At 30.6% G+C, this 24,347-nt stretch overlaps 1 protein-coding gene and 1 non-coding gene across 2 annotated transcripts in view; one reads left to right on the plus strand and one right to left on the minus strand.

Annotated features, from left to right (window-relative positions):
* The window catches only part of LOC148271479 (neuropeptide CCHamide-2 receptor-like), a 54,510-nt gene extending 34,942 nt beyond the window's left edge, over nucleotides 1-19,568 (minus strand). Inside the window, exons 1-2 of the mRNA XM_088241344.1 lie at nucleotides 19,525-19,568; nucleotides 19,027-19,305 (exon numbers count right to left, since the gene is read on the minus strand). Coding sequence (XP_088097470.1) covers nucleotides 19,027-19,305; nucleotides 19,525-19,568 — 323 coding nt within the window. The remainder of the gene's footprint in view (nucleotides 1-19,026; nucleotides 19,306-19,524) is intronic.
* On the plus strand, nucleotides 2,696-2,768 carry TRNAK-CUU (transfer RNA lysine (anticodon CUU)). Its single transcript has one exon. It is a non-coding gene; the product is annotated as a tRNA-Lys (tRNA).
* Nucleotides 19,569-24,347: the final 4,779 nt, after the last annotated feature.

Below are 24,347 nucleotides of genomic sequence, written 5' to 3' on the forward strand. Positions count from 1 at the left end.
ACGGGGACAACTTAAAAAGCATTTATAAATTCATAAATATGTCACTTTGAATGAATAAATACAAATATATTGCGTTTTCAAATAAATCTTTAGCTTGAATCTAAAAGCGCCATTCTCGTTTACCACATCATTACAGGAGAATAATTTTACAACAATTTTTTTGTATGTACCACTTTAATTTAAAAAAAATAAAGTGTTACTTAAAAAACAAAGTTATTTTTTTGCAATATATTGGATAATAAAGTTCTACAAAGTTAGTGCTTCAAATTTAAAAAAATTGTTTGAGGTGTTTGAAACTACTATCAATAAAAAAATACTACCACATGTGTGTATTTATATAAATTTGTTAAATAGGTCTATTTTTTATTAACATCAACCCTCTACAAAATGTTGACAAGAGAAAATTAAATCTAACATTGGCCCTTTCAAACCCAGATTACAGACATATCAATATAAATACTCTAATTTTTTCAAAAACAAAATAAAATTGAAAATCACGGATTTTTTTTTTGACATTCTGGGTAATTTTATTCTAAAATTCAAGAAACGTCTAAAAATCAGCTCAGCAAATCACCTGGTTTGTTTTAAAGATACTGCTGAAAAGTAGGGTAGTATTTGACCATTCAAAATGTGTTTTAGGGTAGATATGTTCATAGAAAAACTATGTTTACATTACGTGCTTGGTATAATTTGGATGCCTGTCCATGAATCACGAATTTCCAAGTGGTTAGTATTCTTTCGCCGCTTTCTAAAGGGTTAATTTAATATTCGCACAAAACTGCAAAAAAATACTTATGTCCAACACAAAACCATAAATAATGTACCTTACATACACCGTTCAAAAAGCGCGGCGTTCATAATATAATATGAGTTTTGCAATGGAGTTGCGGTTAAGTGTCCTAAGCGCGTTTAATATCAAGTACTGTACATGTGTACATATCTAAACATGTACAATTATTTACTATTATGCACGTACCTATTCAGAGATACAACTCAAAGTGAAGAAAGTACATTGTAATCTCGAATGCAGAGAATACTAACTTGACACCGGCTGTCTGTTGTCGTATTTTATTTTTGTACTGTAAAATAATAAAAACGTACTTAAAAAGTTCACTAATAATTTAGTAAATCGGATTGTATTTATTTACGAATAAAAAGATATACTGTTTTCCACAGTTCCCTTTTCCTGTTCAGATAATAATTAATTAAAGCGTATGATCATCTCTTACGATGGTTTTTTTTTCGTGTAGCGTCACATCTGATTACGACAAAAGTCCATTAAAAAATCATGGCAAGGAACGCAATTACCCACAAATTGAAAAGCCATCTACTACGCGCTAGTAATGTGTCTATTTTATTATACATCATTGTCATTTTGAGAACAATTCACATGGGACGCTATGTTTTTTAATATTTACTTCCAATAAAAATTAAAAGTATATATATATATATATATATAGTAAATTCCAAATGGGATTGCCCAGAACTGTTACTTTTCATAAATTTTAGTGTGCCCGGTTGAATTATTAACGAGTGCCACCGTTTTGTAGCAAAAAATCACGGACATTTTTCCACGTGATGTCCCATTTCTGTTGGAATCAATATATCTTTAGGTCTCCCAACTGTGTCAACAGAAGTCAAAATTTGCTGTTTATCAAATCTTTGTGGAGTTGCTTTAGTTATTATGCGCCAAAATCATTCGGGAGAGTTTTAAAACTCAAAGCTTATTAAGTTAATGTCGATGAATTTAACAAATCATTATTTATTTATTTTACAAGAATGACACAATTTTAAACATACCATTAGGTAATAATTGAAAAACAAGTTAAATTGTTTATGAAATAACAGCGGTTTATTAAAAAAGGGGTGCCAAAACCAAAAAAGGACGCTGTAATGTAAAAAAAAAGACAAACTTAACCTTACAAAGAAAAGGAAAGCACATTATTATGTGCTTATATTAAATAAGTTGTGTACAAACTCGATACAATAATGTAAATTAAAAACAGATTATAAAGATAAACATACATTTTTTAAAGTTCAAACGAAAATGAGTACTTATTGTAGATATAGAATAATAATTGGTGATAAAACATATTTCTGTTGCAAGAATCTAAAAGAGCCAGTGACATATTCCATATTTTTCTTGACACCATTTTGTAGATGGTCAATATCAATTTAAAGACCTATATATTTTCCTATTTTATTCACACATACATGTTTTGTAATGTTGTTTGTTAATATTTGTTATCAAAGACGACAAACATTATGACTCCACAAAATTGGCTAAATAGTTACTCTCCTGCATATAATTCTTAATTCTATGCTCTCCTGTAATAATACGATTTACGACGTTGACCCTAATAGATGCAAACTACAGATTTTAAAATTAAAATAAGAATAACTATAATATATATATGGTGTGCATACATTAAAAACACGTTTCAAACTACTCAAAAGAAAATTAAATTATACAGTTTTAACAGCAAAATAATTGTTTTGAATGTGATTATTTTCTCTGAACAAACAAGTCATCAAAAAAATAACGTAAGTTACTTTGACTGTCGACTTGGAACGTTTATTTTGAGCACCTAGCTATATAAATTAATATCGGTTGGTGATGATAGCAAATTTATAATCATTTTTTATTTTAATAATATTTTTCCACACGAAACGCAACTTCGTCCGCTCGTCATCAGCCCGGCTAGCTCAGTCGGTAGAGCATGAGACTCTTAATCTCAGGGTCGTGGGTTCGAGCCCCACGTTGGGCGAATATTTTTTAAATTATTTTATTTTTAAATGAAAGAAAATTTCAACGGACAAAATTTAACCAATGTTTCATGAGCAACAGGAAAGTATAAACTATTGTACAATAATTGATAATAATTGCTTACTTAACAATAACAGGCATAAAATTTAAACCTAAAAAATGTGTATTAAAATAATTGTTGTATCATACTTTTTGTATTTTTGATTTGAGGTTTTTTATTTATTACTTTTGACGTTTTTTAACTTATTTTTTAATTATTTTTAATAAAGTTATTTAAAATTGTTTTAGTATTGCTTGATTCTTTAAAATATTATGAATATTGTAAAAAGCGTAACTAATCATTATGTACTTGAGCGTATAATATAATAATAAAATTACACGGTGATTTTTTTAAAATTACCTTCAATATTTTGAGTTTGTCTAAATGTTTGTAGACAAAACTGGATGTCAGTCCCTACGGAGTTATTAAGACCAGTACATTACAACAAACACGGAGAACCTTTTAGAGAAGGAAATATGGAGATTAGGAGATTTACAGGCCTTTGACCAGTCATTGGCTGGTTAAATTGGTCCAAGAAGCAAACAAATCGGTTAATTGTTGTTAGGCGTTGCCTAGTGTGTGAACTAATTCAATTAAATTTATCTATTCATATCAACAAAGGTAGCTACGGGCAAAATGGTGAATGTTGCACAGTGTGTGAAGGGCCATTTAATTACAAAACAAATATTTCAAAAGTTTTTTCTAACTATTAAATGCAATAACAGTTGGAATGTACTTTTTTCTATTCAGGATGAAAAAAAAAAAAAAATTAAATGTCCCTAGAAATGTATTATTCATGTTGACTGCGACAGAATTTTTACTCTAGGAGTTTTTAAATAATACAAAAGAAAACTTTACACGGCATCACTGATAAAGAAATTCGCTTTTCCTAGCTTTGCACTGATAAATAAAAGATATTTATTTCTTAGAGAACTTTTCAGACTGAAAATATGCAACCATGATTTAGAATCGGAAAAAACTAAAAACAGTTGCATGCGATACCTTATAAAAGACACAAAAGGTAAATAAATTACTCCATCAGCTTGCATTAAAAAAAAATGTATATTTATATGTACATAATGTTATAATGTATATTATATGTACTCGCAGCTTACTTGGAATGAACATGTTGAGCACGTGAAAGGAAAGATTGTCCCTGTAGCTGGAACACTGTACAGATTTCAGAGAATGCTTCCAGTTTCGCTGCTTCGAGCAATCTATTTTTCTATGGTCCATTCGCATTTATCATACCTATGCTGTGTTTGGGGTTTTGCAACTAAGAGAAAATTTCTGAGGTGCAGATTATTCAGAATAGAGCGATCAGAAATGTGTTTCACCTACCGTATGATACTCATGTAAGGGACATTTATTTTGAAACAAAAATCATGCCTTTTAGCATGCTTTCCTATTTCGAGATAGCTGACACTATCATTAATACTACTCTCGACTCAATGCACAGTAACATAAAGCCAGCTTTCATTAGAGACATCCATCGGTACAGTACTTGATCGAAAAACAATATTTATATTGGATCTGTGAAGTCTACGAAGTTTGGTACTAGATCTTTACAATACATAGGTTTCAAGGAATTTAATAAATTGCCACAAAAATTTAAAGTACCTATTTCAAAATATAGAAACAGGACGTGCGAATTGAAGAATTATTTTTTCCAGAAGTACTTTGAATAAATAATGTTAGTTTATCCAGAGAATGCGCATCTTGAACATATATCTTTTAATATTGTACCGTTTTTGCTTGTATATGTAATTTTTAATACTATTTAAATGTTATTTGTGTTTTTTTTATACTTTTTTTGGCTTGTATACATAATTTCAATACGTTTTTGATAAAAATTAACCTGTATTGGGTGTGCGCATATTTTGTTAATTAAAAAAAAAGATTTTATTTTGTACTAGTTTAGTATGTATATATACATACATGTAATTTTTAAACTTTTTCAATTTTCTTTCCCAGATTGCATAATGTAAACATTATTTTGAATTTATTTCAATGCCTAGTATTCTGTTTATTTTGTTATTTTCAAGTATTTTTCATACCCTTTTTAATTTGTAGTATATCATAATTTTAATTTTTCTGCTTTTGTAAATAATATTATAGTTTAAAATATAAAAACGTCTTTAAATAAATTTGTTATCTGTGTGTCCCTAAATGAGTTTTTTTTTTAAAAACTCCTTGGGAATATTGTATATAATTATGTATAATATGTTTTCAATTTAATAAAAAAATTAAAAAAATGTTTGGAGTATGTCCAAATGTTGTACATAGTCAGAATGGTGCAAGTTATACATTGTGTAGAGTGGCCACTTAAATTAGCCAATGACAAGTCATAAGCCTTATAAATGCCTAAAATTCCATGTTTCATTCTCAAAAATGTTTTTTCTCTCTGTTACAACAAATTTATAAACAATGCCACTATGGCATAGTTATTAATTTTCAAAACATAATCAAAACTTCATTAAAATTAGGTTCTATATGACGGTATGAGAAACTTAGAAATCTCCACTAAAAACGGAAAATGAGTTATTAATGGCAAAATAAAGTAAACATTAAAATCCACTTATCTAAAGAACTGCTTAATTTAAAACCGTCTTTAAATCTTGCAAAAACAGATTTCATAATACTACCTGACACCGCAAATTAAGCATTCTTACAAAAGCATGATTACAAATCTCACAATTCTTTTTTCAAAGTTTTTCGCAAATATCTCTGTAACTCCTTCAATGGAGATTTCTAAGTTTGCTTCTTAGACCCTCAGATAAAAAATATTTTGACTTTATAGGAATCAAATCTTGAATCTTGAATCTCATGCATAGTAAATGCGCTAACCACTTCACCACGGCGAGGATATAATTAATTATTTGTCTACAACAATTTCGACAAAAACTAAGATAATTCTGATTAATAATAAGTTACTAGTTTTGAGCAAAAAAAATTACGATGAAGTTTTCAAAATAACACCGTAAATAATACAATCATAAGTTTACTCCTTACAGTGTAAAGTTTACACCGTCATGGAACATTAAGTTTTGTTTATGTCACACTAATGTCTTGTAAAGCTTGGGAAATTCGGACGATAAAAACTTGGATGTAATTAAAAATAGTTCAAGAGTTTACAAACTTTAGAAATCGCTCTCTCCAATATTAATTTCGGAACATTGTAGAATTCCTCGACTCTCAAAGATAGTTACATTCCGTTGGATGCATGTACCAAAGTTAAACTCAAATGAAAGGTACTCGTATTCAACACACGGTAAAACGAGCTTTATGCATTAGTCAGATTTTCAGTTTACCCTATCAGACCAAAATGAATTCCTGTAAGCATCAAAAATACTTTGTATTCTGTGTGATATAAATGAATTATTTGAGTTTGTTGGTAGGAATTAATTTTTAATTATTTTTTACGAAATTATTATGTTTTAATTTTAAATTTATAAAACTTCAGGGGGTTGAGTTTTTCTACTGACATTTAATGGTGGAACTGCATTTTTTAATATATTTTTTTATTATTCAGATAGCAAATAAATGTACAAAATTACTACTAAATACAATTTTTTACATTAATTAAATATATATATATTTACATTAACGTTTCCCATTACGTAAAATAAATAAACAATTCTTATGTACATAATGGGGAGTGACGTCTTACAATAGCTTATTTTGTTTTCAATTATTAATATTAATTAGGATAACATATAAATTACAAACAAAATATATAAACGGTGTTTTAAATCAGTGCTACTTAAAGAAGAATAATAAATGTAACTTTTCACTTCTTTCTTTCAATTTTCTGTCGCTTTCATGCAATATTTTGTTATATAAATAGCAACGCGTGTAATTATAAGTTAGTTAAATTCCTGACAATGAGGTAGTAACCTCAAAACCGGTCGAAGTGTAATTAAAAAAATTAAGTGGTTTATACAAATTTATAAACAAATAAGTGTAAAATGTCATACCACAAAGTGAAAATGTTTTTTATAACAATAATATAAAACGTAAATTCACTTAATTGTTATTACTTAATACTTAAATTATTTTCATTTAAACTCTTTTATTTCCATAATTATACAAAACCATGATTTAAAACCCCTGCTCGCACTTTTATATAACATAGAAATTGGTTAAGTCTCCCACTAGTCTGAAGATCTCGGTCACTGGTAAAAATTTATAAATAAACGTGGAATAAAACTGTATACGTATTTTTATTATTATAATTAAAACTTCAGTGGTTTTTAAAAAAATAAAAATATTTGTTAATGGACAATCAAACGAATCCGATTTCTTTTTTAAGTACTTTAATGTATCGTATTATCATCACTTTGATTTTTTAGACGACCACATTACGGAGACCTCCTTGGAGCAGCTTTTCTCGTTCAGCAATGAGCAACTTTTCTATGTACGTGGGCACCGCCAAGGAGACACATCTTATCAAGTGCGGTGTGCGGTATGTGTTGGCAATCTATGATTTCTTAAAGCGTTGTAATTTTAAAATTACTCCGTTAGCGACGTCACAAGTTCTAGTTGGTGAGTTCTGTCAATTGGTGAGCTGGCTGCCCTATAACCCGAAACGTATCAGAACATTTTATCATGTATTGATTTGGCAAAACTTATGACGTATTTCAAAGAAGTTAATTTTTAGTAAAATCATTTTTATAATTTTTTCATACAATTTCGAGAAACTTCGCCATACAATCAAATGCTTTTATTTTTACCGCGTGCAGGCAATCATGTTTTATATCAAATTTCCCGTAGTCCTAAACTTACTTAGTATCGCTGGATTTCAAGATAAATAAATCTCATTCTTTTATTGTTAATAAATTGTCAAAATTCATGAAAAATATTTTACTATCAAACAATATTGTCGGACAAACTTGTAAAACTCATAAATCCCAAACATACTTTTTCAGGGAAAATAAAAACAGTTTTACTTCAGTAGCAAATTGAGCAAAGTTTCTTTTTCAATATTAAAAAAAACAAACCTGCAACACTGTACGGATATACAAATTTTACCCACATAAACATATGTTATTTGAAGTCCTAACAGACAAAATCAAGAAAGGAGCTCTGTATTGGTTTGGACATGTAGAGCGAATGGAGATCGAAAGAATGGCTTTATGCCAATTTTGATGAATGCAGAAAAAAGGGAAGACCGAGAAAGACATGGCATGACCAAATCCAAAAAATACGAAAAGATGTATGAATCCAGACGAAGCGAGTTTTGTATGCAAAGATTGAGCTATTTTGCGTTCTATCCTTTCTGGAAACGCCGTAATGGTTTGTTTGTTTTTGTTTAACATACAAAACATGTATAAATTCTTGTGGTCAGCGAACACCTTATGAAATTAAATCACTCTAAGTAAATCAAAATGAAAAAAACAAATGATGCACTCAGGGTTAAAAGAACATAAATAAGAAACCAGTATATATATTTTGATAATTAACTATTATGTAATCCTAGTTCAATGACGCTCTCGAATTGAAATTATTCCAACGTTCCTTGTGCGTTTATTAATTTCGTCTAGAATCGAATTTACCATTTAACATGCTGACGCACTCGAGGTAGAAATTATTTTGTATTCCGGTTATATGTATTTATTAAAGTTCAGAATATCATTTTAACATTACACAAAAGTTACGCAAAATAATTCGCATTATTAACAACAGAATACCCAGACCAACGTATTAATATTTCATAAATAAAACAACATGTTTTTAACCACTAATTTTTATTTTTCACCGACCGGTTTCAAAGCAAACAAGCTTCTTCGTCAAAGTTTGCGTAACTGGATTCTTTTTATAAATAACATTTTTTCAAAATAATTATCTAATTCCCTACCATCAAATATTAAACCGGCTTTCTACACGACTCACAATGTGTCACAACTCACACTGTTAAAAAATCACAACGATAAAGTCCATAAATATAACAAATCTGGAAAATCACAATTAAATTGTAATGATTGCGATTCAATCTACATTGGAAAAACTAAAAGAAACTTTAATATTAGAGTATAAGAACACTTAAAATGCTTAAATAATAATGTTTTTTTCTGAATTCGCAAATCATCTGATAAAAATAATCATAACTTTAAAAGAGACACTGGATTAAAAGTACTTTATGCTGAAAATAAAATATTAAAATTAGATAACTTAGAAATCTGAGAAATTAAAAAAGCGATTCATAATAAGAAAACAATAATTAATAACCAAATAAACAGTATTTATTTTAGTCCTCTCCTGACTAACTTTGAAAATAGTGATATCAAATTACCACCCGTGTAAGGAAAAAATGACTTGATTTATTGGTCCACGTGAAGTATTTAGTGAACATGATAAAAATAAAAAAGGAATCAATTCATTAGTTACGTAAACCTTGACGAAGAAGCTTGTTTGCTTTCAAACCGGTCGGTGGAAAATAAAAATTAGTGGTTAAAAACAAAGTTGTTGTATTTATTTTATAATAATGAATAACCACAAAGTTAGTGCTTCAAATATAAACTTTATATTAATATTTCGTTTACATTGTTTTTTATCCCCGCGAATAAATAATAATTACTTATGTGTAATGGCCTTAAATTAAGCGCTGTATCTTGTTACTTTTAAATACCACAAAGTATTGTTTGATGATGAATAAATAATAATTGATTGAGAACCATTTTCGTGAAGAGTTACCCTAAGAAGCTCACTGAGAATATTATTTATCTAGTTGTAGAACAAAAAAACTTCAATAAATCACACATACGTTCGATGCTTTAACCCTTCGAGGGCTATAGGGAAATCTAGAGCTCCCCTGGTAGCATATTTTTCAAATTAACTTTTTTGTTATTGATCATAATTGATTTAGTTTTTGCATAATCCTCCCTCATAATACTAAGAAAGTATAAAAAATGTTTAAATACTTATCAGTTAAATTCTTTTGATGATAATGCGAACAGCAAACATTACAATTCATTCGCTCTATAGTTTCGATACGTTGGTCAGTTTGCATTGGGTCGTTTTTGGTATTTGGACACTCATTTCCAGCAATAATCACAATAATCCGCATTTCATGCGTTAGATTTTATAATACGCGCATTCCTTCTCCCAACTCCCCGCTCGCTACTTAAAACCAATATAATTCAACGGGTAGCTGCGAGAGAAGCGCGATATAGCATCCTGTTGCATTTGAAATCCTGTCGAAAACTCGAAATATTTTTAAACAATTTTGTAAACACTACCATAATAACCATCATATTTTTATGTTTAATTCGTATTTATAGCATTTAAGCTGGGGTATTTATGGTATCCCCTTCCAGAACTTACAGATTTTTTTCACGTAAAGGCTCGAAAAGGGAAACGAATTTTGGTATAATAAAAATTCCACATTTGTGAGGGTCAAATCAAAACGTCCCACGGGCCGGATCCTGCCCGCGGGCCAGGGGTTGCCCACATGTGATTTAGATGGACAACGGGAATTCGCTCCAAAACAAACAAGCCAACCAGAAGCCGGCTGTCAAATTGAAAAATAAACTTTTCTGTGTAATGCCGACAGCCAGAATTAACGAAAAAAAAAATAGCGACGTACTTAGGGGTAAAAGTAATTTAAAATAAACTCGCGTATGAAAGTAAATTCATTTTAAACTTATTTCACATCATGAAGAATTTATTTATTTGTTAATACGGTCCAAAGACCCTTTTAAAAACATTTTTATGCGGAAATCATAATCATTAGCCGGAATGCTGAATTTTACATAGTATGTAAAGCGAACTTAAACCACATAATAAAAGGTAATAACCTCTGTGTTGCTGCGTTAAATTAATTAACTACCTACTAGGCTCTTGTGTAAATATTGCCATTATGCTGCAATTATATTTCAAATGTGATTAGGGATATTATATAAGAATATCAAATGGTGACACCGAAAATTTAACACACTTGACTTTATAAGATAAAAAGCCAAAAAAATATTTGGGGTAGTTCGTTGAAGATGCAAGGATTCGTCCTACGTACTGCCAGGGTTTTTGGTAATACACGAGAACTGAGAACTATTTATCACTCGTTAGTGCGAAGAAGACTCGAGAGTGGCTCTATGATTCGGGGACCGTCTAAGTTGAAGTACTCTTTTATAGTGAAGAGGGTTGAGAAGAAATTTCTTCGGTTTCTCTACATGAGGGAGTGCGGATATTATCTATGGCTTTATCCCACTGAGTTTCTCCAGGGTATGCTCGGTTTCAACAGTTTGAAGACCAGAAGGAATGTGTATTTAACTACGCATTTCTTTCGATTGTTGCGCGGTATTATTGACAGACCTGAAATTATGCGAAGCATTTGCTCTTATGATCCAAATCTAAGACAGCGTCAACCTGGACTGTTTCACATTTCGAGATACAGGACCACCTATTGGAAGGCCTATTTCTATATAGAATAATATTAATTTGGACATTTTTCCTTTTTTCACGTCTCTGAGGGAGCTTTTCGTTAGAAGATTCTCTTACTTTTTTAACATTTAATTTTATTTTCAAGGTATTACTTATTTATTCATTTATTTCGACGGCTTACGCCTTTGACAAAGTGTAAAATTATATTCATAAACAATTATAATAAAACAAAACACCTTAAAACAGTAAAAAAATATAGAAACATGAATTAAAATCAGCAGAAAATTAAGAAACAATAAAGAGAAATCAAATAAAAAATTATAATTTAGGTGTGCAGCAAATTAACAATAAATAAAATGTTTAAATAAAAAAAGTATTGAAGTAACAAAGGCGATGTATCTTTATAATTGAGAAAAAAATTGATTTGAAAGTAATGATTTTAATTGGTATAAAGATAAATAAGTCTTTAGTTTCCATGTTTGTTTGCTTACATGTTGAACCGTGGAATAGGTGAGTATTTGGCATAGTTTGAACGATGCCAATCAACAGCAAAAGAAGTGTTTTGTCTCGCACTACGCTGGCTCACATAAAAATTAACACAATTTAAACGTTTGGGACTGTCAAGAACATTATTCAATAACTTGAAAGGCAGCACTAAATCAGAAATTTCCCTTATATTACTAATACAAATTAATTTTAACTGCTTCATTAAACATTTATAATTAAACTCTTCAATTGGAATGTAATGATGCGACCAAACTGAGGACTAGTATTCTAACTGGTTTCTTACTAGACTTTTTAATTTTATTTCGTTTTGTACATAAATATGAATGTATAAAATTGAAAATTGAAAAAAAATGCACTGGAATTAACTACAATATGCCCCAGCTCCGCGAACAATCTGGACCGCGCAGGACATGGAACAATACAATTCGACCGTAGTTCAGAAAGACGCGTGTTACGAGCGAGCTGTGGGGGTAAGATATTGTCCTGCGGAGATAGCCGGCACGTCTATCGAGGAACATACAAATGTAGTTTTTTCCCTGGATAATGGCACTAGATCAATATTTTCCACACTATACATGTTTTCTACTGGCGTGTCTCTATTGTTTTAACTATTTTTTTTAATAGTTTTTATGAGAGCTAGAACCATCTAAAAACCCAAAAAAGCACCCTATTTTATTTTCCGTTTTCGGACGTACAGTATAAAAAATATGTATGATAAATAATTTTTGGTATACACTTAATTCGGTTAAAAATTTAACATAAAAATCGGTTCAGTTTTAATTTGAGGAAAATGGGGCAGCAAATGGTTTATTTTGCCGATTTTATTCGTGAAAAATCATTTTGTCGTGCAGTTGTCTTTTTTACACTGTACCGGGGAGGCATCCGCGAGACAGTGACAGGACGACAATGTTCAAATATCTAATCATCAAATTCTTACCTACCTTATATCCTCTCGTCCTGGTCCATGGTCCTATACTAGATCAATGGTCTAAAGCTGGGACAAGACAGTATTTTCTGTCCCCGTGTGAACTACGGATTTCAGGAACTTTATGAAAAACGAATAAATTCCCCTTACATTTACAAAGTACATACTAGCATTGATTAAAATCAAATAACATCAAGTGCCCTTCAGCTAATGCGACTTAAACCGTATGTCAAACAAATGAATCCCATATATTGACAGTTTTCCGATAATTCCATCCCCTAATCCCATCTCAAACCGTAAACCATTGATTTATTTTTAACTAAGTACCCCGTGTTTCAAACATTTTTTATCAGATGCGAATGAAATCCACAAAGTACCTACATTCTTCAGAATAAAAATTGTGAGAACTGTACATCAATAATTTATAGCAGATATTTTTTAAACAGAGATAAAACTGCTGAAAATATAGAAGTTTAGTCGTTTACAGAGGTTTACAGAAAATCGGTTATCGGCTAGGTTGAGTGATCACTTTATACACTGTGTAAGAGTCACCATTCTGCCTTTAGGTTGTTAGCTTCCATGTTTGTGTATGGCATTTTTAGATTATCTGTGTACTTGTTTCAAATATTACACTCTCACACTGGCTGGTTTACGTGGGGTTCATTGCCCATGATCGATGACACACACGTGCTAAATATTTTACTAAAAACCGAGTCATGACTTCAAGAAACAAGTCAGCGTTTTCTATAAAAAAAATTGATTATTTGCTATTTTTTCCATAAATTTATTATTTACATAGAAATATAATAACAAAAATAAACTTTAGAAAAATACATCTTAAAATTATGCTATAACATAAATTGGAAAAAATGTCCACAAAGAAAGCGTCTGAGCATGGGCCATTCTTTTTTTAATTATCTAAAAATTTATAACATATAAATATGGCATGACATGATCATGAAAGGAAAAGAAAAGAAAAAGAAAAGGAAAACCAAATTAACATATGCTGATATTACGAAAATATGATTTATTTGCAGTATGCATATATTTTTTATTTTAATTGAAATTTTTTTTTTAAAAATGTATCTGTTCCTTCCATGCTAATCTGAAACCTCAAACAAACTTTAAACTGTACCAGTGATTCAATGTTTTGTAGTTCCTTAGTAAGAAGATTGAAGGATCTTGGACCAACATGTAAGGAATGCCTCTGTGCAAACTTAGTTTTGCATCCTGAAACTGGCAATACACTATCGGACCTATTGCTTATACGATTTAAATTTTTACTTAACAATTTCCTATTCAAGTAAATATATTTCAGGCACTGAAATAAATTTAATTTTCTAAAACTAAGGAGTTCACTCTCAACATTTAATTCAATACATTGTGCGAAATACGAGATCAACGCCCTGCAGTACATAAACATCGTCCCTATCATTGAGACATGAAGAACAAAGGAACGTGGTCTATGAAAAGGCCACAGGGCGCAGTCAACGCCCAGCCCAGTTCAGGTGAGTAAAGTTCCGCCAGTTAAATCAGTCAGCATCAGTCACTCAATTTCAGTATGTAGTTCAAAAACAGATACTTCAACTTCTCATCGCCGTAACACTCGCGTAACGCAATTCACTTTTTATTCACCATGTCTTCTGTTAATCTCTAACTGAGGTAGAAGCTCCACAAACCCCAACAACCTAACCCTACAACTATAAAAAACAAAAATATGGAGAAAGCTAGCGTAAAAATAATTTTGTTTTGATTATTTTATTACCTAATCATTTTGTTTGTTCCCACCCTATACATACTCGTATAAGCATTTACATGTAACAACTGACGCTTGTGACTGACACCGCTGTCAGATTTAGTCCATTTTAGATTCAGATTACAAATACAGCTCCCTACGTACCATTACGTACCGATAAGGCTCAATCATGATGATAATTGCAGTAACTATATTTACTTTTTATTCTTAAATAAATATAAAGATACCCAAAGCACAAAAAAATAATAATAAAACCCTGCCAAACTACGAGACCGGCATGTCAGCATGTTTTTATTTTTCAACACTTCAAAGGCTGAGCTACAAAATTCCTTTCCACACGGTGATATAACGTCTCGTTGCCTCTAGTTATTACTATATTATTTAGGCCGGTTATAGCCAAATCAATTGAAAATCATAGATACGCCGGTCATAGGTCGGAATAATTGTCTTGTGTGAATGAGAAGATGTATTAATGTAGCGAAAGCATGATCTGAATGCAAAGACAGACTTAGGTGGCGTTCTATTCTCTCTGCCCACCCTCACAGGAAAACGGCATGAGGGTTTGTTTGCTTTGTTTTTAGATGCAAAAATAGTTAGTTAAATACTAATGTAAATATAATTTAAACTGGATTATATAATTTTTTTTAGCTTTACAAGTACAATACATTATATTATGTAAGTACAGGGCATTATTGTATCGTATGTATTTATAATGCCATATTTAAATCAACTGTCATTATCCAACAAACATAATTTATAATTCTCAATTTTTTCTCTAAATTGAGACAAATAATATCTGAAGTAAATATGTTCATATAAGAAAAGTTTTTAAGCAACATAATACACGTGTCGGGACAATAAATACCAAAAATTTATATAAATCATGGGAAAATATTTGAAACCAATAACCGGTGAAAACTGACTCCTTTAACACCTTTGACGCTCCTACGGCTGCAACCAAACCTCCTGCAATTCACCATAGTCGATTTTTATTTTTTAAAACGTAAATATCCAAGTTATTTACAAACAAAGCTAAGCACAGTGACGAAGGCGTCCGACAGAACCGTTATGTGTTTGTTCTCAAACAAAACAATATGGCCACCAATTTGTTGTCAAGCAACACACCAACATCGTTTGCGTTCTTTGAAACATAGTGATAGAGCTTCTCTATAAGTTGCACATTATTACTCTGAAGAAATATCACTTTTTTTACATTTTTAAAGTAATAAGAGTCTATAAAATACTGTCCTTTAAAATAAAATTGCTACTTATTAATAGCATAAAAAATATTTTTAAATTTGTAATTTTGAATTCCCGCAAAAACCGGTCATTGCATTGACCACGCCCCTAAAACGTCACGATTTATGTTCATTTTCAACTTTGATCCAAACCATTTAAAGATTTATAGAACATCGTCACGAATCTTGACGTCACAACTATCAATGCCAAACATGTCGCGTTTTTTTAGTGGCATATTTTACTATCATTTTCCAAAAAAGCCAAATATTAAAACATTTCTCCGCAAAACCTTTATTGATTTTAAAAATACAATTAATTATTCCAAATCCATTTTATATATTCCTATCGGTATTCGTAGTACCTACGTGATATTTCCTTATTATATATTAATAAAATATTATTTGTACTAAATTTTAGTTAGAAATATGGCCAAAGGAAGCTAAATAACATCATGCCGGAAATTTTAAGTAAAATACCTGAACACATAAAAAAAAGCGTTGAACTCATATTTGAGAAAAAAAAACAAATGCTAATGGCTGATATAACAGTTATGGAAATTTAGAAATCAATCTAAATATAATAAATACTAAATTCAGCTATACATACAAAAATATCAAGAAAATACAGTAAATGTATTGGAATGGCTATAAAAGAGAAAATAACATAAAGGGCAATATGTCGGAACCGCACTAGGCATCCATATAAAGTTTGAGTCTTTATCGGAAAGAGGTCGATTCAAATTTCACTTGAAAATAGCAACATTAACCTTTAAATTGCATCTTAAATAACGTGTCCAAATTTCAGACCGGTACGACTCGTTGTTTCGGAGATGTGACGGACAAACAAACAACAAACTCAACACCGGACTTTGGTTTCATGGAGCTGGGATTTATGTCTTAATAAATGTAACATAAGTATATTGTGAAAATAAAAAATAAATTAATAAAAAAATAAACACACATGTATTTTCAGTTTTATAAATTAAATATAGGTGAATAAAAAAAAATAAACACACATGTATTTTCAGTTTTATAAAATTAATAAAGGTGAATTATAAAAAAAAATATTTGAATAGCCCTGCAATAATTAATACCCAAGTACATATTTAAAAGTATTTGCAATGCAAATTAATATCCATTTGGCAATTCTCCACCTGGGTACAGCATATTGTTTTGCTACGAACTGTAGCTAACTTAATACCCAATAGTCATAGAATAGTTTTTCTACGTTTGGGCTCCTCTTTAGCTTGGCGCATTATTACTCTGGAGATATGTCCCTATTTTACAGTATTTTCATATTTTTCTTGTTTTTCAAACAAATTTACTCAATGTTTTACATAAATTTGAATAGCGGTCCGCGTCCCACTTAATGTAAACGTAATTCCATACTTGTGATGAAGTGGTATTTGCTTGTGTCTGACACCGCTACGCTGCGCTGTCAGATTTGGTCCACTTTCTGAACTTGCTTACTTTGCTCACTAATCTTGAAGCGATATTACTTTGTGTGCTGTCTCCTCTAAACAAAGAAATAACTTATTCTCCTACAGGGATGTTGCAGAATTCCAGCCAAATTTAAATCATTAAATAAAGTATTTAAAAATGTATTTGAGTTTTTATTTACCCAAACTTGTGGTGTAAAAATAGAAATCGTGCTGTCGTAGAGAGGGGCTCTAATTTCGGACCTTTGATCCGTGGGTCCTTAACAATACTACTGAACCATAACACGATTTATTTACCTACATATTAATTTATTTAAATCTACAAGTACAACGAACAAGTACTTAAGCAGACTTATTGCTGAAAGCAATATCTTCCAGCCAGCCAAAAAGCAGATTGGTCCGAAGAAAAGTTGGTCAAAAATTTGTCCAAAAAAAACATAATAAATTAAAAATAACAGCTGTTTTTAATAGGGAGGTATTTATTTAACACTTTATATACATACATAATTTATATAGATATAAAGGTGGGCATATTGCCTAAAGGAATTTCTTCCTACCTACCTAAATCATTCAATTTGATAAAATTACAAGAACATGGACATATTTAATCGAATGATTTTATACAAAATTAAAAACAAAGATTAACAAAATAAAAAAACAACACATTACCATGAAGAGAGGAAAGGAAATGGGAAGGAAAGAAAAAGGATTAAAGAACAACTTAATTGCACATATAAACTTAATAAAAGTATAATATGTAATGCACAAAAGAGTGGGAAAGTGGGATCAGCGGACTTATTCTGTCACAATTTTGTTTCTTAAAGTCGTTTGTTCGTCATTCATTTTGTATTCACTCTTATGCGATCAAAATCGTATTTCTCTCTGATTCCTCCTCATAAGATAAGAATGAATGAACGACACGAATTAGTTACGGAATTAGTCCCCAGGAAATGAGTTTGAAAAAAAGACAGAAAGAGGAACCAGAAAAGAAAATAAATATTTATCCTGGCTTAATAAGTTGCAAATAACTCACTATTAGGCAGTGGGGACCAAGTTGTGGTAGAGTATGAATCGAACCTCGGACCTATCCGCGAGTCCGCGTCTCTACTAATAGACCACAATCCGGTTCAATACAGAAAATAAATATGTTTTGGCATTAATAGTGTTTATGATTTCCCATTGGCTGGTTTAAGTGATCTACTTTCACCCGTGCTCATGTTTGAACGTCCGTATTTTTTAATCTTTTCCATATACTATGTTGATTTTTCTTGAATAAAGGAGCTAAAAGATTAGCCTTAGAAATTCCTCAACTTTCAAACCTGTCCACATCTCGATAATATCTTCCATAGATATGGAAGATATACAACAGATGTTGTAGTATAATTTTTCAATATATTTCCTGTCGAGAGGATGCGTGGTCAAAATGTCTTCATACAAACGTATTCCCTTGTTTTCTCCCAGGATTATGGCACTTAGGCGATGTTTTTTTTACACACTATAAATATTCACTATTGGCGTGTTCCCGTCGTTTGTATTTTTGTTGATAAATTATCTGTTATAGGAGCTAGTGCTACATTCAAAACGCTTAAAAGCGCCGAGTTATATCTGCCGTCTTCGGGCATACGATATACAAATATGGTAGGTACCTCTTTTGAAAAAAACAAAACATACCGACACTGAAATTTTATTTCTAATTCTCAAAAAAAAGAAAAGCAAAATCAGTTCAATTCTGCGGTGCGAAAAATGAAAATACGTAAAAATACACCTAGATATTGTCGATTTTAGTTAAACATAATCAGTCGGACGTGTAGTTGTCTGTTTTGCCCAGTATTTGAGGAAGCATCTGGTAGAGAGCGACAGAAAAATTGCATTCAAATCGATTTTTTATCGAACCGCTTCTTGTCACATATTTTCTCAATTGTAAAGACCTGCCTAATCAAAGTGTAGTTGAATAAAAAAATAAATAAAAACTCACGTGTTAGGGACATTCCTCATTGCTCTGTGTCGTAGAAAGACCACGACGAGAGTGCCATTTCCAAGAACTCCGACCACGAATATGAAAGCGAACAGCATCGGAACTATGTACGTTTCTGGCCTTTCATAGTACGGGGTGTAGTCATCTTGCGCCCCATTACTGTGGGGCACGTTGGTCGTCAGTGGCGTCACGTTGGAGGCCAACTCCGTCAAGTTGTCAAACAATCGGGAGAAGTCGTATTCATCCATCATTGCGACGTTTAACTTAGCGGCATCAAATCTGGAAATAAGAAACCCCTTATTAATCTCTAAATACATAAATTAATTAATTATACGGACGGAAAAGGAATAGCTGAAAAATGATCTGCTATGTCGAGGAATAGAAAGTGTTTTCTTTTGTGAAGAGCGAAGTAAAAGACCATGATCAGAAAGGTAAATGATTTGAGTACCCTTATATAAATATGAAATAAGATGTTAAATACATAATGACACGACATACATCAGAGTCTTATTAGAGCTGGCTGTTTTCTGCAAAATGCTCATCTTAGGTTTTGTAGTTAACCAGACATTAAAAATTATTTAAACTGGTACAAATATTATGTACATAATTTAATTATTTTACGCAATGTATTTGATTATACACTCTTTTCACTAAAGTTCCATTATCTCAGTTTTGTTTTTCTATGACAGGCTGCTTTCTGCATAACTGTTTTCATTTATGCCATGTTTACACGGACCTAATACTTTTTTTTTTTTTTTCTTAAATTAAAGTCCTGCTGAGTTGCATACATACAACTCGTCAGCAGGTTCTTATAAATTACATTAATTATTTACGCTTAACCTACATTAACAATAATTTTACTTGAAAAACAATTACATGTTACATTTTGAAAATTAAAAACTATCACTAATACAAAAAACTTTTTTCTAATAACCATAATTTGAGCAAACGTCGAACTCCTGTATTTAACTCAGTATTTTTAATATTGTTTGGTAACATATTAAATATTTTAGGTATACTGTATTGCAGTGTCCTTTTGCCATATGTATTGCAGTATCTAGGAACAGCTAGCCCTTCCATACTAGTAAGCCAGGTGTTGTAATCATGTACCAACTTGAGTTTATACTCGGAGTGCGACGCATGCTGACAAATTAATTTGTACCAAAGTAGAGCCCTAACAGATAATTTATTTACAGATTTATACATAAATGATATTGAAATATTGTGTCTCTGGCGGTATACATCTTTATGTAGTAGCAATTTGATCATAGAATTTTGCAAGGTTTGAATAAAATTAATATAAGTTTCACTTGATAACCCCCAGGAAGTTATGGCGTATCGTATAATTGATTCAGAGAGAGATAAATAAATAATTCGTAAAGTATTAACAGGGACATAATATTTTAATATATACTTGTCATTAGTACTAACCGCTTGTTCTAACTTGCTTATTTTGAGGGAAAAAACCCACCTCTACCCGCAGCTGTTGTAAAGTATTGGAGGACTCTATAAGCCACGCTATTTTAACGCATTTACTTTCTACATTTTTTTTTTTGCTAAGTGATTTTAATAAAGAATTAGGGCGGAAAAGAGCCTGCAATCAATAAATAAACATGATTTCTTGACGCAAATCTCTTTCAATGCCTCGTCATTACTTTAAATAATGACGATTTTCAAAGTAATCAAACATTAAACATCATAATATATTTTGCCTCTTTATATGATTTTATCTCTTGTCCTATTTTATCTACATAGGATACAAGATTTCATATATCTCTTTTATTTATATAAATTGTATAGTAATATTTTTCGTAATCTTCAAACTGACATTTTCACACCGGATTTGGAAAGTAAAATTTGTATAAATATGCAGAATTTTCATATAAAGAATATTTACCCCTGCTATGCGAAGAAGAGTCAAAAGGTTGCTGATACCACAAAAAATAAGAAAAAGCACGAGAATGCAACTTATGATTATTAACATAGACGCTGTTCTGTGGCCGGTGTTTGTATGAAAGAGACAAGAACAAAATAATAAATTCGTTCAATTAGTCGGTTATTGGTAGTAGGTGGCAGTGCACGCTAGTTAAATGACCGGCGTATTTATTATTTTGATATTACAGGCCTAAATAAGATTATTTTATTATATTTTATTTGGGAAATCAACAGTTCTACATACATATTTATAGTAAACAAACAGATATATTGTATAAACTTAGAACTAATAACAGATTTCCACAAAGGATTCAAAGTTAGTAAAGAAAATATATTACGTATAAAATAAATACAAATAAGTTTATAAATATAAAAATGTTATTTTCATGTACTCGTAAATATTTTTCAATAATCAAATTTTTTTTTTTAAGAACAGTTAGTTATTGTAAATTGGGTGGGATTAGGACAAAATGCTTAAAGAGTGGATAAGAAGGGGAAGGGAGATGTACATATTTATTATTAAAATGTCTACTAAGTTATATAACGCATTTTTAGTGTACATTTTAAATCTGACAGAGTGATGTTTGTGTAATCTTTATCTTTAAATTTTGTATTATGCACTGAAAAAGTCATACAAAAAAAACATTTTTAACATACGATGTTTTACTTATTGGTACATGATTTTATAAATCATGGAAAAGGACTAATTCAACCTTGTGTCTCTAAGTATTTTTTTTAAATGTCTGAACTTCATAATACTCTTGATATTAGATTTAGACAATTTTTATTTCCATGAATATTCATGGGATTTTTATAGTTGTTTCGTAATTCCACCTTTTCACCACTATAATCACAAAATAAACTTTAATTTTACGTAAATAAACCCAAATAAAGATACACATTTGTCACTAATACTTTTCAGATGGTCAGCAAGCAACATGTGCTTAGTAAATTGCGCCGGAGGTAGCCGACTTGTCGCTAAGTAAATACAATCGGCTTCTATTCACTTGCACTGACGCTTTCACTAAGACCAAGCGTTCTTAATATTTACACGCCAGTGGCGAGCGGTGATTTTTTAAATAATTAATCTACGAAAAATTCTCATTAATTTGTGCTTACATGTAAGAACATAATATGTCAATAATTAAATTATAAATGGAGATTTTTTCTATGGCTCTGTAAAAATCAACTCAAACCACAAATTTCATTAACTTCGCGATATCCTATTTTAATACAACACTTGTAAACACTGATCGATTACTTTTAAAATAAATAATGCCAAAAATGGCCATTTGAATGCCACATGTTCTATGCGATACATAATATATCAACGGTACCTTATCAAAAAAAATAGTCCTTCAGAAATAATGTTTGAAATACTAGTTTCCAAAAAGAGAAGCTTCAAATAATATTTGCAATCTGCAAGCTCGATTTAGTACTGAAAAAACGTGACCGAGTGAAAGATACATCATTTTTACAAAATATAGTGTACTTTTTTGTATGGAGCAATAAGCTGAAGTATTCAACTAGTTTCATTGTTCACTGAAGGCGGGCTGGGCGCTGGACGCACTTAATAGTTTTTTTTTGTAGGAAGATATAATCAGTGGTGGTGATTTATAATAATTAACAATTATTTTCCCATAAACATAGTTACTATAAAACATTGATACAGAAAGTCAAATATAATGGAAAGCAATGTATAATCGCTTATTTGAACGATTTGCTTATGTTACACGCATAATAATTAAATATTAATAGAATTAGAACACAGAAAATATATGTTTGATCAGATCCTGCTTTACAAAATTGTAAATAATAAATTCGATTCCCCGGGACTCATTAATCTACTTGCTTACCGTGTTTCCTCCAGGCCAACTAGGCTCTCTGATATTTTCTATATTTGTAAAATTAAAACTAATCATCGGAAATATTCTACGATCCCTCGTATATGTGAAACATTTAACAAAAATTTTAATAATCTCGATTTATTTAACACTTCATACAATATGAACAATAGAGAATTAATAGGCTTGATTCATGTTCTTCATTCATAATTCATTAAATCATTGAATCAAATGTAATTTTCCACTCTTACTTTCCTTCAATCATCCTTTACCACTCCTTATCAATTTCCTTATTTTCCTTTCCACTATCTCCTTGTTTTGTCCATATTTATCTTATTTAATATTAAGTATATGTATTATTAATATGGTTTAAACTTCAAGCCGTCGTCGCTTTATTACAGTATTATTTAGTGAATACATATAATTGGATAACAGGCCCTACTATGTATACATTTTATGTAGTTTTTAAAAAATAAACATCTGTTTGTATTCGAAATAAATGAAATAAAATAATATAAATATAAATTACAAGTACTAATACCCGTATGCAGAGACAAAACTTAAGGTGAGGAAAGTACATTCTAATTTCAAATGCAGAGAATAACCCGAAGGTGAAGACAATAGAATGTACTTTCCTCACCTTAAAGTTTGTCTTTGCATGCGGGCATAGGAATCAGTTACTAAGCTCGCGTAAACCTACCCTTATGCACCGACACATTTGCAGTTTTCAATGGTATTTTCGATTATCCATACATTGCCATATTTTACTAATTAAAGACCAATGCAATGATGGAGATTGTCATCATTGTTAAATACACCTCAATCATATAAATATATTTAAACTCGTTAAAATAACATCTGTAACATTAGTATAAAAAATATTTTGTCTCAATTTCAAAGTCGTATTGTGATACGCGGAAGGGTATTTTATATTTCTTTGGCCTTTTCTCCCACGCGAATGATCGACATTATTCCAAATCACATTGGTTTAGACTTGTCGTAAGAAAAATAACCTTACGGGTATTATATTCATTCGCTTCATTTCCTTTAAAACAAATCATTTTGAACTAAAAGTTATATCAACCGATCGTAGTAAGGTTTTTGAAAGTCAGTGTCGTGTTTTCAGTAGCCTCAGTTTTCTCCCAGTGCTGAAATAATAAAATGGTGTTGATTTTTTTTAAAGCAAAAAAAGTGAAACTTTTATTGATTTGGTTCAATGTATATTTCTGAATTGCTTAACATACTATGCATGGCTTGAAAATAGTTTTGAATTTTAAACTTTTTCGTACTTTTCATATAATATTTATTCATACTACTGCAAAAAAAATATGTATAATATTACAACGAAACACAAACTCTGGTTTTAATGGCCACTTTATACACTGGGTAATATTTACTGTTTTGCTTTTATTCGAATGTTTATATTCCTTCAATTCTTCTATGTATTGATGTTTGTGAAGTTAAAGAGCTGGACCTTTATTGATGCGGGTGAGATTCATCTGATTAAATTATTTCACCTGCGTCTGTAATTGCGTAGACTTC

This window comes from Micrasema longulum, unplaced genomic scaffold (genome assembly GCF_059751315.1).
Source record: "Micrasema longulum isolate JH-2025_06_02 unplaced genomic scaffold, ASM5975131v1 h1tg002849l, whole genome shotgun sequence".
NCBI lineage: Eukaryota > Metazoa > Arthropoda > Insecta > Trichoptera > Brachycentridae > Micrasema > Micrasema longulum.